Source organism: Salminus brasiliensis, chromosome 22 (assembly GCF_030463535.1).
Source record: "Salminus brasiliensis chromosome 22, fSalBra1.hap2, whole genome shotgun sequence".
NCBI lineage: Eukaryota > Metazoa > Chordata > Actinopteri > Characiformes > Bryconidae > Salminus > Salminus brasiliensis.
Window position 1 is genome coordinate 3,743,459 of NC_132899.1, and position 14,268 is coordinate 3,757,726.

At 42.4% G+C, this 14,268-nt stretch overlaps 1 protein-coding gene across 4 annotated transcripts in view; it reads left to right on the plus strand.

Moving 5' to 3' along the window:
- The window catches only part of sdk2b (sidekick cell adhesion molecule 2b), a 411,671-nt gene that overhangs the window by 313,742 nt on the left and 83,661 nt on the right, over positions 1-14,268 (plus strand). For all 4 annotated transcript variants that reach the window (XM_072667047.1, XM_072667049.1, XM_072667048.1 and 1 more), the window contains exons 3-4: positions 2,376-2,482; positions 7,951-8,098. In XM_072667047.1, coding sequence (XP_072523148.1) covers positions 2,376-2,482; positions 7,951-8,098 — 255 coding nt within the window. The remainder of the gene's footprint in view (positions 1-2,375; positions 2,483-7,950; positions 8,099-14,268) is intronic.

Sequence of the window (14,268 nt, forward strand, 5' to 3'; positions counted from 1 at the left end):
CTGGCCAGTTTATCAGAAACACTGACCTTGTTTTTCCACTCACTGGCCACTTTATTAGAAACACCTACCTTGTGCTTCCACTCACTGGCCACTTTATTAGAAACACCTACATTGTGCTTCCGCTCACTGGCCACTTTATTAGAAACACCTACCTTGTGCTTCCACTCACTGGCCACTTTATTAGAAACACCTACCTTGTGCTTTCACTCACTGGCCACTTTATTAGAAATGCCTACCTTGTGCTTTCACTCACTGGCCACTTTATTAGAAACGCCTACCTTGTGCTTTCACTCACTGGCCACTTTATTAGAAACACCTACATTGTGCTTCCGCTCACTGGCCACTTTATTAGAAACACCTACCTTGTGCTTCCACTCACTGGCCACTTTATTAGAAACACCTACCTTGTGCTTCCACTCACTGGCCACTTTATTAGAAACGCCTACCTTGTGCTTTCACTCACTGGCCACTTTATTAGAAACACCTACATTGTGCTTCCACTCATTGGCCACTTTATTAGAAACGCCTACCTTGTGCTTCCACTCACTGGCCACTTTATTAGAAACACTGACCATGTGCTTCCACTCACTGGCCACTTTATTAGAAACACCTACATTGTGCTTCCGCTCACTGGCCACTTTATTAGAAACACCTACCTTGTGCTTCCACTCACTGGCCACTTTATTAGAAACGCCTACCTTGTGCTTTCACTCACTGGCCACTTTATTAGAAACGCCTACTTTGTGCTTCCACTCACTGGCCACTTTATTAGAAACCCTGTAAATCAACTGGACAACAGTCTCTAACAATACAGCAGCAAGTTTGAGCTACAAGGGAGGGGTTTCTGATAAAGTGGCCAGAGTGAGTGTGTGTGTGTGTGTGATTGTGTATGTACGAAAGTTTGGGCCTCTGCCACGTTACCTATTAGCACTAAAAGAGGTGAGATGCCCTTTTCAGAGTGGAAAAGGCTCTAGGAAACACACACCACTCCCTCAGGATCCACAGCGAAGAAGTTGACTGGCTTCCTGCTGTGTTATTGCGTGTGTCTGAGTGCCACCTGCTGGCGAGGAGGCGGTACTGCAGGCTGGACTGAAACTGCAGTTTCTGAAGGTCATTACAGTAGGGTGGGCTGTGGGCGCACACATTCGCACACACTCTCAGAAATAATCTTATTCCACAGCAGCTGATTTCCATCCCCCTGCCTGTGTTTCTCAGAGATAAGGCAGCCGAGAGTGGGAAGCAGAGGGCTGCTAATCAGTACAGTAGCTGTGGGTTTGGGAAGTGGGTGAAACTGGGCTGTGGGTGCAGGAGGAGGGGCGAAGGCAGTGGGGTGAGTTACTCAGACGTTTGGAACACCCATTGATACCACCTCTCTGGCCACTTTATCAGAAACACCTACAATGTGCTTCCACTCACTGGCCACTTTATTAGAAACACCTATATTGTGCTTCCACTAACTGGCCACTTTATTAGAAACACCTATATTGTGCTTTCACTTACTGGCCACTTTATTAGAAACACCTATATTGTGCTTTCACTCACTGGCCACTTTATTAGAAACACCTATATTGTGCTTTCACTCACTGGCCACTTTATTAGAAACACCTATATTGTGCTTTCACTCACTGGCCACTTTATTAGAAACACCTATATTGTGCTTTCACTCACTGGCCACTTTATTAGAAACACCTATATTGTGCTTTCACTCACTGGCCACTGTCCTGATTGATTGCGGGGTTGTGGGTTCGAAATCCCTGGGTTTGCCAAGCTGCCACTGTTGGGTTCTTGAGCAGGCACGTGTACCCACTATATATGTGTGTGTGTGTTTGTGTGTGTGTGTGTGTGTTCACTTTACAGATTATCAATAAACCTGTTCCCCATCTAAACTGATCGGCCATAAAATTAGCACCACCTGCCTAATAGTGAGTAGGCCTCCCCTGTGCTGCCACAACACACCTGACCATTCGAGGCATAGGTCCACAAGACCTCTGAAGGTGTCTTGTGGTATCTTCTGGCACCAAGACATCAGCAGCTGCAGATCCTTTAAGTCCTGTAAGTTGTGAGGTGGGGCCTCCAAGACCATCAGTGCCCCTCTCGCTGGTTCACCGGTTGTCCTTCTTTGGAGCACCTTTGGTAGGTGCTGACCACTGCATACCGGGAACACCCCACAAGACCTGATGCCTGATGTTTTGGAGATGTTCTGACCCAGTCATCATGTAGAACATTGCAGTTTGGATCTACATGTCCACAAACATTTGGACATGTAGTGTGTATATATGATCAGAACTGTGCTATTAACTAATAGCATGTGCATGTGGTGCAGTGAGTTGTATGTTGTGGGTATTGACACAGTTTGTGTGTGTGTGTGTGTGCAGGTACCTGATCCCCTCTCTGGACCGGACCCATGCCGGGTTTTACCGCTGTATTGTGAGGAATCGTGTGGGAGCTCTGCTGCAGCGCAGGACGGAGGTGCAGGTGGCCTGTGAGTAACACGCTTCCTCTATCAGCCTCTCATATTACTGAATATTCGTCATTCTATTAGACAGTGTGCCTAATAAACTGTCTAGAGGTACCAAGACTCAGAAGTACAGCCCACCCTTCTCTGGTCCACACCGGATGCATACAACAGGTGCAGTATATCAGTCTGGTAAGAGGTGATGGCCCTTTTCCATCAAGGGTCTGGGACTCTAAAGGGTCTGGGACTCCATTGGACCACAGCAAAAGCTCTTATCTCCCAGAGAAACAAGAACATCTCATCCAGGACATCAAAAAAAAGAACCCAGACAAACATCTAAGAACATGCAGTCCTCAACCCTCTTAGAAAGTGTATATGAATAGTGTTAGAAAGTAAGTATCCATGAAAGAGGTGCAAGATCCAAACCATCAATAACCAAGAGGACATTAAAAGAGAACCTTGGAGCATTTCAGAACCTCTACTGATGAGACAGAGGTGAAACTTTCTAGGAAATAGAGTTACAGCCTGTTTCCTAGAAAGCTCTCCATAGCATTCCACAATAGGAGCATCAGACCAGCAGTTAAACATGGTGGTGGTAGTGTGAAAGAGAAGGGCTTGGAAGGGTGGTGACCAACCAACATCCTGACCTCACTAACGTTATTGTCCCTTAATAATATAAAACAATCTGCTGAGAAATGCTAATTCTCTAAATCTGAGAAGGTGGAGTTCCTCGCTGCAGCACCACTGAGCTCAGTAAACCTCTAGCTGTGATCACTTGGAGAAACTTGGAGACCTTTCTGTGTAATTAGAGCGGTTTCACAGCTAATCAGAGCTAATCAGGGGGATGAGTTCCTCACAAAACCACTTCCACCATCTGCTCTGAAGCCATCAGAGACGGAGAGCAGGAGGGGGAGAGGGAGTTGGGGGGGGGGGGGGGGGGGGGCTATGGAGATGTTCATGGTTTCCATGGGACTGCAGATGAAATTAGCTGAGTCACTGTCAGTAGTGACGGCAGCCAAGACTGACTCACTCATTCAGCTTCTCTCCATCACCAGATATGTTCTTGTAACTGGTTCACTGTGAGAAACGACACCCTCACCAGGACCTTCTGAAATCTGAGCTGTAGATTCTAATGTTCCTGTTCACTCCTGACGTTAAGGTGCACCTGGGGTCATTAGTGAACAGAGCTGAGCACAGGTCTGATCACTCAGACGCCTTTCAAAGGTGACCAGGGACGCATTGAACCACCTAACATCTGGAATGAGGATACACCTGTCCCAGTGCAGCACCAGCAGTAGCAAAGGAGTGGAGGAGTGGACCCGATCATTTAAAACAGATCTGTTAACAGACCCTGATTATTATTATTATTATTATTATTATTATTATTATTATTATTAGAACTTTATACTGGATATTAATGTTATTAGAGCTTCATACTGGATATTAATGCTATTAGAGCTTCATACTGGATATTAATGCTATTAGAGCTTCGTACTGGATATTAATGTTATTAGAGCTTCGTACTGGATATAAATGTTATTAAAGCTTCATACTGGATATTAATTTTATTAGAGCTTCATACTAGATATTAATGTTATTAGAGCTCCGTACTGGATATTAATGCTATTAGAGCTTCATACTGGATATTAATTTTAATTGAACATCATTCTGAATATTAATATTATTAGAACTTCATACTGGATATTAATGTTATTAGAGTTTTATACTAAATATTAATGTCATTAGAGCTTCATACTGGATATTAATGTCATTAGAGCTTCGTACTGGATATTAATGCTATTAGAGCTTCATACTGGATATTAATTTTAATTGAACATCATTCTGAATATTAATATTATTAGAACTTCATACTGGATATTAATGTTATTAGAGCTTCATACTGGATATTAATGTTATTAGAACTTCATACTGAATATTAATATTATTAGAACTTCATACTGGATATTAATGTTATTAGAACTTCATACTGGATATCAATGTCATTAGAGCTTCATACTGGATATTAATTTTAATTGAACGTCATTCTGAATATTATTATTATTAGAGCTTCATACTGAATATTAATCTTTTTAGAACTTCATACTGCATATCAATGTTATTAGAGCTTCATACTGGATATCAATGTTATTAGAGCTTCATACTGGATATTACTGCTATTAGAGCTTCATGCTGGACATTAAAGTTATTAGAGCTTCATTCTGGATATGAATATCATTAGAGCTTCATACTGGATATTAATGCTATTAGAGCTTCATACTGGATATTAATGTTATTAGAGCTTCATACTGGATATGAATGTTATTAGAGCTTCATAGTGGATATGAATGTTATTAGAGTGTCATAAGGCATATTAAATATTTAAACTGAAGCACTTCATATCACTCAGTTCTGGAGAATACAAGAATCAGAAGTCAGAAAATGTAGTTACTTTATTAAACAATAGAAAACAACATTTAATTATTAATTATAATAAACAATTAATTAACAATTAATAATAATAATAATAATAATAATAATAATAATAATAATAATAATTTTAAAATCCTCTGGATCCCTGATGTGATCTTGCCTCCTGTCACAGACGACTGCAGAAGGGTTCATTTAGAGCTAAATTACTTAATGTGAGGGAGTGCTGTGATTGGCTGAGGGGTTCTGCTGTTGTTCTGAAGGTGAGCATTCTCAGACAGGAGAGAATTGAGGAATCAAAGCTAGCTGCTCTCACATCAAGAGCATTTTTCATCAAAAAGAAAAAGAAAATGAATTAATGAGAAACACTTTAAAGAAATAACACCATCATCCGCTTTGAAGCCCAGTGGACTGCTTTTCAGACGAAAGGTGGACGGAAATTCAGTCACGTTTCATTTTCTTTAAGAGCAGAATCATTAGGAGGTTTCAAATCTCCTGTAACCCTGGAAACCCTGAAGCAAACAGTGTCCTCCTACAAAGCCGTGTTTTCTGATGCATTAAAATAGTGAAAGAAAGGATTCTGCAGAAAATGACACACTATAACACAGGATAATTCACTAATGCCCTGTAACTCGCTATACTGCAACATAACTCACCATAAAGCACTATTATGAACTTATAAACACACTATAATGCACTATAACACACAATGACACACTATGTCACACTAAAAAGCACACTGACATACTGCAATAAACTATAACACATCCATAAACAGAATTCTGACTATAATGCACTATAACGCACTACGAAACATTATGCCATTATACACACTAACACACTGCAATAAAGTATAACACACCTATAAACACACTCCAATGTGTTATAAATCACTATAACAAACTATAACACAACATAACTCACTATAATGCACTATAACACACTACAACACACTGTCACACTAAAAAGCACACTGTAATAAACTATAACACACCCATAAACACACCTCAATTCACTATAACTCACTATAATGCATTATAACACACTATGTAACATTATGCCACAATACAATGCACACTAACACGCTACAATAAAGCATAACATACTATAACACACTTATAAACACAATCCAATGCATTGTAACTCACTATAACACACATATAACCACAACCCAATGCATTATAACTAACTATAACAAACTAAAACACAACGGCACTTATAATAGCTGACCATAATGCATAATGCCCACACACTCCATTGCACTATAATTCACTATAACACACTACAATACACACTGACACACTGCAGTAAACTGTAACACAGTATAACACACTATAACATGCCCATAAACACACTCCAATGCATTGTAACTCACAATAATCCACTACACCATGGCACACTACAACACTATAATTCACTATAACACACTATGACAAAATGTAATTCACTATAACTCACTGTGACTCACTATGACAGACTATAATGCCCTATAACCTACTAAAATCCACATTAACACACTCCAATCCATTATAACCCACTATAACTCCCGGCAACATGTGGTAACACTCAGACACACTATAACTTACACACTGTAACTCACTATAATGCACTACTAAACACTATGACACTACATAACTCTATGATTCACACTAACACACTACAACAGACTATAGCTCGCTGTAACACACTATAACATTATAAGTCTATAACTGTAACCATCACAGCTACAGTTCAGCTCTGCATGTGGTACACGACTCACAACACACTACACGGACAACTCACACCACATTCACAACTCACAACACATTCACAACTCACACACCACATTCACAACTCACAACACATTCACACCACATTCACAACTCACAACACATTCACAACACATTCACAACTCACACACCACATTCACAACTCACACACCACATTCACAACTCACAACACATTCACAACTCGCACACCACATTCACAACTCACAACACATTCACAACTCACAATACATTCACAACTCGCACACCACATTCACAACTCACACCACATTCACAACTCACACCACATTCACAACTCACAACACATTCACAACACATTCACAACTCGCACACCACATTCACAACTCACAACACATTCACAACTCGCACACCACATTCACAACTCACACCAAATTCACAACTCACAACACATTCACAACTCACACCAGATTCACAACTCACAATACATTCAAAACTCACACCACAATCACAACTCACACCACATTCACAACTCACAACACATTCACAACTCACACCACATTCACAACTCACAATACATTCACAACTCACACCACATTCACAACTCACACCACATTCACAACTCACACCACATTAAAAACTCACACCACATTCACAACTCACAACACATTCACAATTCGCACACCACATTCACAACTCACAACACATTCACAACTCGCACACCACATTCACAACTCACACCACATTCACAACTCACACCACATTCACAACTCACACCACATTCACAACTCGCACACCACATTCACAACTCGCACACCACATTCACAACTCACAACACATTCACAACTCACAATACATTCACAACTCACAATACATTCACAACTCACACCACATTCACAACTCACACCACATTCACAACTCACAACACATTCACAATTCGCACACCACATTCACAACTCACAACACATTCACAACTCGCACACCACATTCACAACTCACACCACATTCACAACTCACACCACATTCACAACTCACAACACATTCACAACTCACACCACATTCACAACTCACAATACATTCACAACACATTCACAACTCGCACACCACATTCACAACTTACAACACATTCACAACACATTCACAACTCGCACACCACATTCACAACTCACAATACATTCACAACTCACACCACATTCACAACTCACAATAAAATATTACAATTCATTTTACACTCTATTTTCTCTGTTCTGTCCCCTTTGTGTGTGTATTTGTGTGTGTGTTCGTGTGTGTGTGTGTGTGTGTGTGTGTGTGTGTGTGTGTGTATTTTTGTGTGTGTGTGTGTAGTTATGGGAGGTTTTGAGGAGGGTGAAAGAGTCCAGGCTGTTTCCCAGGGCGATGGTGCGGTCATCCCAGCGCCCCGGATACGGAGTTTCCCCCAGCCGCAAGTCACGTGGTTCAGAGATGGCAGGAAGATCCCACCCAGCAGCCGCATGTAAGACACACCCACATCATTACATCACTTCCTGTTTTATGTGGGTGATTTGTGTGTGTGTGTGTGTGTGTGTGTGTGTGTGTGTGTGTGTGTGTGTGTGTGTGTTGAATACCTATAGTTCCTGTAATTATGTTTACATTTCCTAAAGACAGCAACATAGTGTTAAATCCTTTTTCATGTACCCAGAAAAACGGGTTCTAGGTTCTATTTAGAACCCTTGGGTTTAGCAATCAACTTGCAGAACGTTTGAAGGGTGTAGCATGGCTAGTGGCTTAGTAGTTCACTCCCATTTTTTTTTACTTTTTTTAATGTCTGGCTTTTTTAGTGATAGTTTGTTGGGTATTTGTTAGGTAGTGGGCAGTAAAGTTGGGATGTGGTGAGGTAGGGGTCAGTAATATTGGTTTATATTAAGGTAGGGGTCAGTGAGGTTGAGGTGTGGTGAGGTAGGGTGTAGTGTAAAGATGGTGTGGAGAAGTATAAATGTGGTCAGTATTTAGTGATTTGGAAGGAAGCCAGTTTGCCTTGGTCAGGCCATTGTGTTCATTAAGGAAAGAGAGAATTCTATTGTTTAAAATGCTGCTGAAAGCTTTCTCTGGATTACTGCTCACACAGATGCCTCTGAAACTGTTAGAGTCCAGCCTGTCTCCACTCTTATGGAGTAGGGTAATAAAGTCCTTGGCTCCAGTTGTCAGGAAAACAGCAGGAACTCTGCAGCTCAGGAGTGCTGCTTTTAAGCACTTTGTTTCTGATGCCGTGGATTCAGGGCCATTCGCTTCTTAGGAGTAGCCAGTTTTTCTCTTGATTTCGGGTAATCGGTGGGTTTTGATTATCCTTTATGGAGAATTCCAGCAACTGTAGTTTTGGATTGATGAGCTCATAATTGGAGCTTCTGTCCTTTTTTTTTGTAAAGATATTCAAAATGCATTTTCCAAAACATACTGTTTTCTGAATGAAGGTCTTCTGGGTTTGTTGTGCTTCATAATTCCCAGATTTCTTCAGTTTCTCTGAGAGTTTTATAGGTATGGCTTATTTTTCTCACTTGGGCTGATTGTTTTTTAATTGCTGTAGAGTTTCACAGTATGCCGTTTCTCAGATCTTCATCATCTGGATGTTGACGTTTTTATAGTTTGACAGTTTTATTAGTTTTCTTTCAGAGAGATCTGCATTCATGATCAAACCTGAGGTAGGGGTCAGTAATATTGGTTTATAGTGAGGTAGAGGTCAGTGATGTAGAGGTGTGGTGAGGTAGGGGTCAGTATAGTTGGAGTGAGGTGAAGTAGATATCACTGATGTTGGGATGTGGTGAGGTAGAGGTCAGTAATATTGGTTTATAGTGAAGTAGAGGTCAGTGATGTAGAGGTGTGGTGAGGTAGGGGTCAGTATAGTTGGAGTGAGGTGAAGTAGATATCACTGATGTTGAGATGTGGTGACGGAGAGGTCAGTAATATTGGTTTATAGTGAGGTAGAGGTCAGTGATGTATAGGTGTGGTGAGGTAGGGGTCAGTATAGTTGGAGTGAGGTGAAGTAGAGATCACTGATGTTGGGATGTGGTGAGGTAGAGGTCAGTAATATTGGTTTATAGTGAGGTAGAGGTCAGTGATGTATAGGTGTGGTGAGGTAGGGGTCAGTATAGTTGGAGTGAGGTGAAGTAGAGATCACTGATGTTGGGATGTGGTGAGGTAGAGGTCAGTAATATTGGTTTATAGTGAGGTAGAGGTCAGTGATGTATAGGTGTGGTGAGGTAGGGGTCAGTATAGTTGGAGTGAGGTGAAGTAGAGATCATTGATGTTGAGATGTGGTGAGGTAGAGGTCAGTAATATTGGTTTATAGTGAGGTAGAGGTCAGTGATGTATAGGTGTGGTGAGGTAGGGGTCAGTATAGTTGGAGTGAGGTGAAGTAGAGATCATTGATGTTGAGATGTGGTGAGGTAGAGGTCAGTAATATTGGTTTATAGTGAGGTAGAGGTCAGTGATGTATAGGTGTGGTGAGGTAGGGGTCAGTATAGTTGGAGTGAGGTGAAGTAGATATCACTGATGTTGAGATGTGGTGAGGTAGAGGTCAGTAATATTGGTTTATAGTGAGGTAGGGGTCAGTGATGTATAGGTGTGGTGAGGTAGGGGTCAGTATAGTTGGAGTGAGGTGAAGTAGAGATCACTGATGTTGGGATGTGGTGAGGTAGAGGTCAGCAATATTGGTTTATAGTGAGGTAGAGGTCAGTGATGTATAGGTGTGGTGAGGTAGGGGTCAGTATAGTTGGAGTGAGGTGAAGTAGATATCACTGATGTTGAGATGTGGTGAGGTAGAGGTCAGTAATATTGGTTTATAGTGAGGTAGGGGTCAGTGATGTATAGGTGTGGTGAGGTAGGGGTCAGTATAGTTGGAGTGAGGTGAAGTAGAGATCACTGATGTTGGGATGTGGTGAGGTAGAGGTCAGTAATATTGGTTTATAGTGAGGTAGAGGTCAGTGATGTATAGGTGTGGTGAGGTAGGGGTCAGTATAGTTGGAGTGAGGTGAAGTAGAGATCATTGATGTTGAGATGTGGTGAGGTAGAGGTCAGTAATATTGGTTTATAGTGAGGTAGAGGTCAGTGATGTATAGGTGTGGTGAGGTAGGGGTCAGTATAGTTGGAGTGAGGTGAAGTAGATATCACTGATGTTGAGATGTGGTGACGGAGAGGTCAGTAATATTGGTTTATAGTGAGGTAGAGGTCAGTGATGTATAGGTGTGGTGAGGTAGGGGTCAGTATAGTTGGAGTGAGGTGAAGTAGAGATCACTGATGTTGGGATGTGGTGAGGTAGAGGTCAGTAATATTGGTTTATAGTGAGGTAGAGGTCAGTGATGTAGAGGTGTGGTGAGGTAGGGGTCAGTATAGTTGGAGTGAGGTGAAGTAGAGATCACTGATGTTGGGATGTGGTGAGGTAGAGGTCAGTAATATTGGTTTATAGTGAGGTAGAGGTCAGTGATGTATAGGTGTGGTGAGGTAGGGGTCAGTATAGTTGGAGTGAGGTGAAGTAGAGATCACTGATGTTGGGATGTGGTGAGGTAGAGGTCAGTAATATTGGTTTATAGTGAGGTAGGGGTCAGTGATGTAGAGGTGTGGTGAGGTTGGGGTCAGTAATGTAATTTTTATATTACATTATTGAGAGAATTTTATAGGTATGGCTTATTTTTCTCACTTGGGCTGATTGTTTATATTGCTGTAGAGTTTCACAGTATGTCGTTTCTCAGATCTTCATCATCTGGATGTTGACGTTTTCATAGTTTGACAGTTTTATTAGTTTTCTTTCAGAGAGATCTGCATTCGTGATCAAACCTCTATTTCTTTTCCCTTTGAAGGTCAGCCAAAGTAGATGCTTTCTACTGTTGAGAATGCTGTTGCTTTTGTTGACAGCATGCTCAACATGGCTCTTGTTTTTCTCAAGTTGGGTGTCATTAATGTTAGTGGTTTTGTCAGATACATCAGCTGAATTAGGTTCATGGATGAATTTTCAAGAGCTTCCCAGAGCCCATCTCTAGGCCCTGTGAACCGAGTTCCCTTTCGTCTTCTGATTTAATCATGCGTTTCACCTGAGGCTGGGGGTACTTAAGGGGCTTTGACACTCAATTCCATGCCGAGAATAATATGGTTCATGGTTAAGGAACCTCAAGGTTGCCCGAGAGGTTCCCATCTGTTTCCACCACGTAGTGTTTAGGCCAGCTTCTGCTTTCCAGGGAAAGATTCCCACGACTCTCGATCCTGCTCTGCTACCCACGTTCCAGCTAGGCGACCCTTTGCCATGCAGCCGCTCTGGTCTAGTAGCTGTCTAGTTCCCCAGCTAAACCCCCGGTCTCAGGTCTGTTTGTTTTCACCCTCTCGTTTGCCATGTTCTGGTTCTGTTAATCACTGTATCCACGTTTATGCCCTTTAGCTGCTGCATCTTGTCTCACTTGCCCCCTTTGGTTTGTCTTGTTTTGGTTAATAAACTACTTGCATTGAGTCCATCTCTGCAAGTGTTCATCCCTCTGTGTCTGGCCTAACCCGCCATGACACTGTAGTGGACTGTACTAAGTAAGGGTACAATAATCCTACAGTATCTGATGGGACAGTGGCTGGGCTTGTCTTTACGGCACCATGTTTCCATTACAGCAACATTACATAGCATTTGTACCTGATTTTGATGCTTCTCTGACCTGTAATAGGGAGAATAGTGTCTCCTTCATTGCTATACTTGGGCAGAACGCTAGAACGCTAGAAGTCATATTTGCATAAAATCCTGTAATTTTACGCAAATCAAAGCACAAATTCTAGGGCGTGCCCAGGAGCAAGAAATACCATTTCTGCATAAAAATGTTTGTAATATGTATGTTTACGTTCCAAGTTCCTTGAAAAAGTTAGGATATTGACTTTCCTCTCTGCAGGAGGAGTCGAGACCCTAAATGTTCCACCAACATATGTAAAATGAGCTCACTGAAATGACCATGAATTCACAAAATTGACCCAGAGGAAATGTTTTTTCATATTTTTGATTGGGCTGCACGGTGGTTGCACAGCTTCAGGGGCCTGGGGTTATGGGTTCGATCCTTACTCCAGTCTTGCACTGCCTGTGAGTAGTTTGGAGTTGGTGTTTTATGTAGGTTATTGACCCTGAATGTCTCTCCACTGCTGCATTCTCTCTTTACTGTAGCTTCCTGTAGCTGCTGCCCGCATCAGATTCAAAACCTTGACTCTGGCCTACAAAGCCAAGACTAGACCAGCCAGCCCCTCCGAGGATGGATGGATGGAGCAGTGGGTAAATGTGTAGCTGTGAGGTCTTTGCAGATGTAGTAGAGTCTGTGGAAGCATGGAGGGCAGAAGAAGGAGCCCAAGGTCTGCTGTAGCTTACTGGAAAGACAGGGTTGTAAGTGTGTACTGGGGCTGAGATCAGGGTAGTCCTAAGGGTGGAGCCGCGCCCAGTGTTACAACCCTAAGGGAACATCTTTAAGAGTCTTTGCAAAGATCCATACACTGTTGTACATGCTGTGAAGGGAGATGGTGAGGTGATGCGCCAGATGGACATTTGCTAAAGCAGGACGTTGTCTGTTGATCTCTGGGTTGATGCCAAAGCTAATGTGTGGGGGAGTGCCAGACCATGGTAGCAGGGTGGAAATGACAATGCTGCTCTCTGGGAACTCCATGCTGGTTTTCACTGCTGTTCTTTGCATTGCCTCAGCAGTGTTCTTGAGCAGGGTGTGAAGGTCATTGGTGCCTGTGTGGATGAGGATGATGTGCTGAGGCTTGCCAAGGGTCTTCTTCTTTAGGAGCCAGTAGGTGTGGTCAGTGATGCTACAGTTCTTTCTTTTGCCACCATATGAGGCCTCTGAAGCTACATGATTCTATGGTGGGCTAAAAGAGAAGGCAGAAGCTCTCCTGATGGTGTCTGGGTGTCAGGTGTGGAGACATTTTCTTGAGTGATGCCCTAGAAGAAGCACTTTTGCACGTTTGGCAGGTTCTTCACATACATGCAGGCATCTCTAGAACTAGCATGGTTCTTTATGGATGATGGTGGAGGGTGGTGGTGGAGAGGATAGACATATCTGCAGTTTAACAATAGTGCATTTTTGTGCTTCCCATTGCTGGAAGCTGAAGAACGTCTCTGAAGTTCTGAAGCTGTTCTCTCAGGTCTTCTTGAATCTTATTTGTTAAGGATTTGTTAAGGATCTTCTTCAGATGCTGGATCTCCTCTCAGAGTTCAGTTCCAGCAGGGCAATGTTCAATCTCAGCTGTCTGTGGGAGGGTCTGGGGTTGAGGGGAACAGTGTGAGCCTCTGGGCTACAGTGTCCTTTCTTTCTGCACCTCTATCTTCAGGAAGGAAAAGACCTCCTCAAAAGAGTCCTCAAGTTAACAACACTCTGCCATTGGTGTGGCAGGTAATTCCGAGCTCAGGATTGTCCAGATCTTTACACACTATGATCATTCCTTCTCTGGTCCAGCCATGTCTGCTCACTGTCCCTCAGTGTATTGTGTGTCCACTGGATGAATGGGTGGAGGCCAATTGTCCAACACAAATGGTGATTATGGTTGTCTTGTCTTGTCCTCTTGCCAGTGCCTTCCTTAAAGGTAAAAGCGAAGTGGCTCTAGATCACAGGTTTCCACGGAGACAGGACCTCAGTGTGGAAGATCATATCGTCTTTGATCTTGCGATTCAGGTGG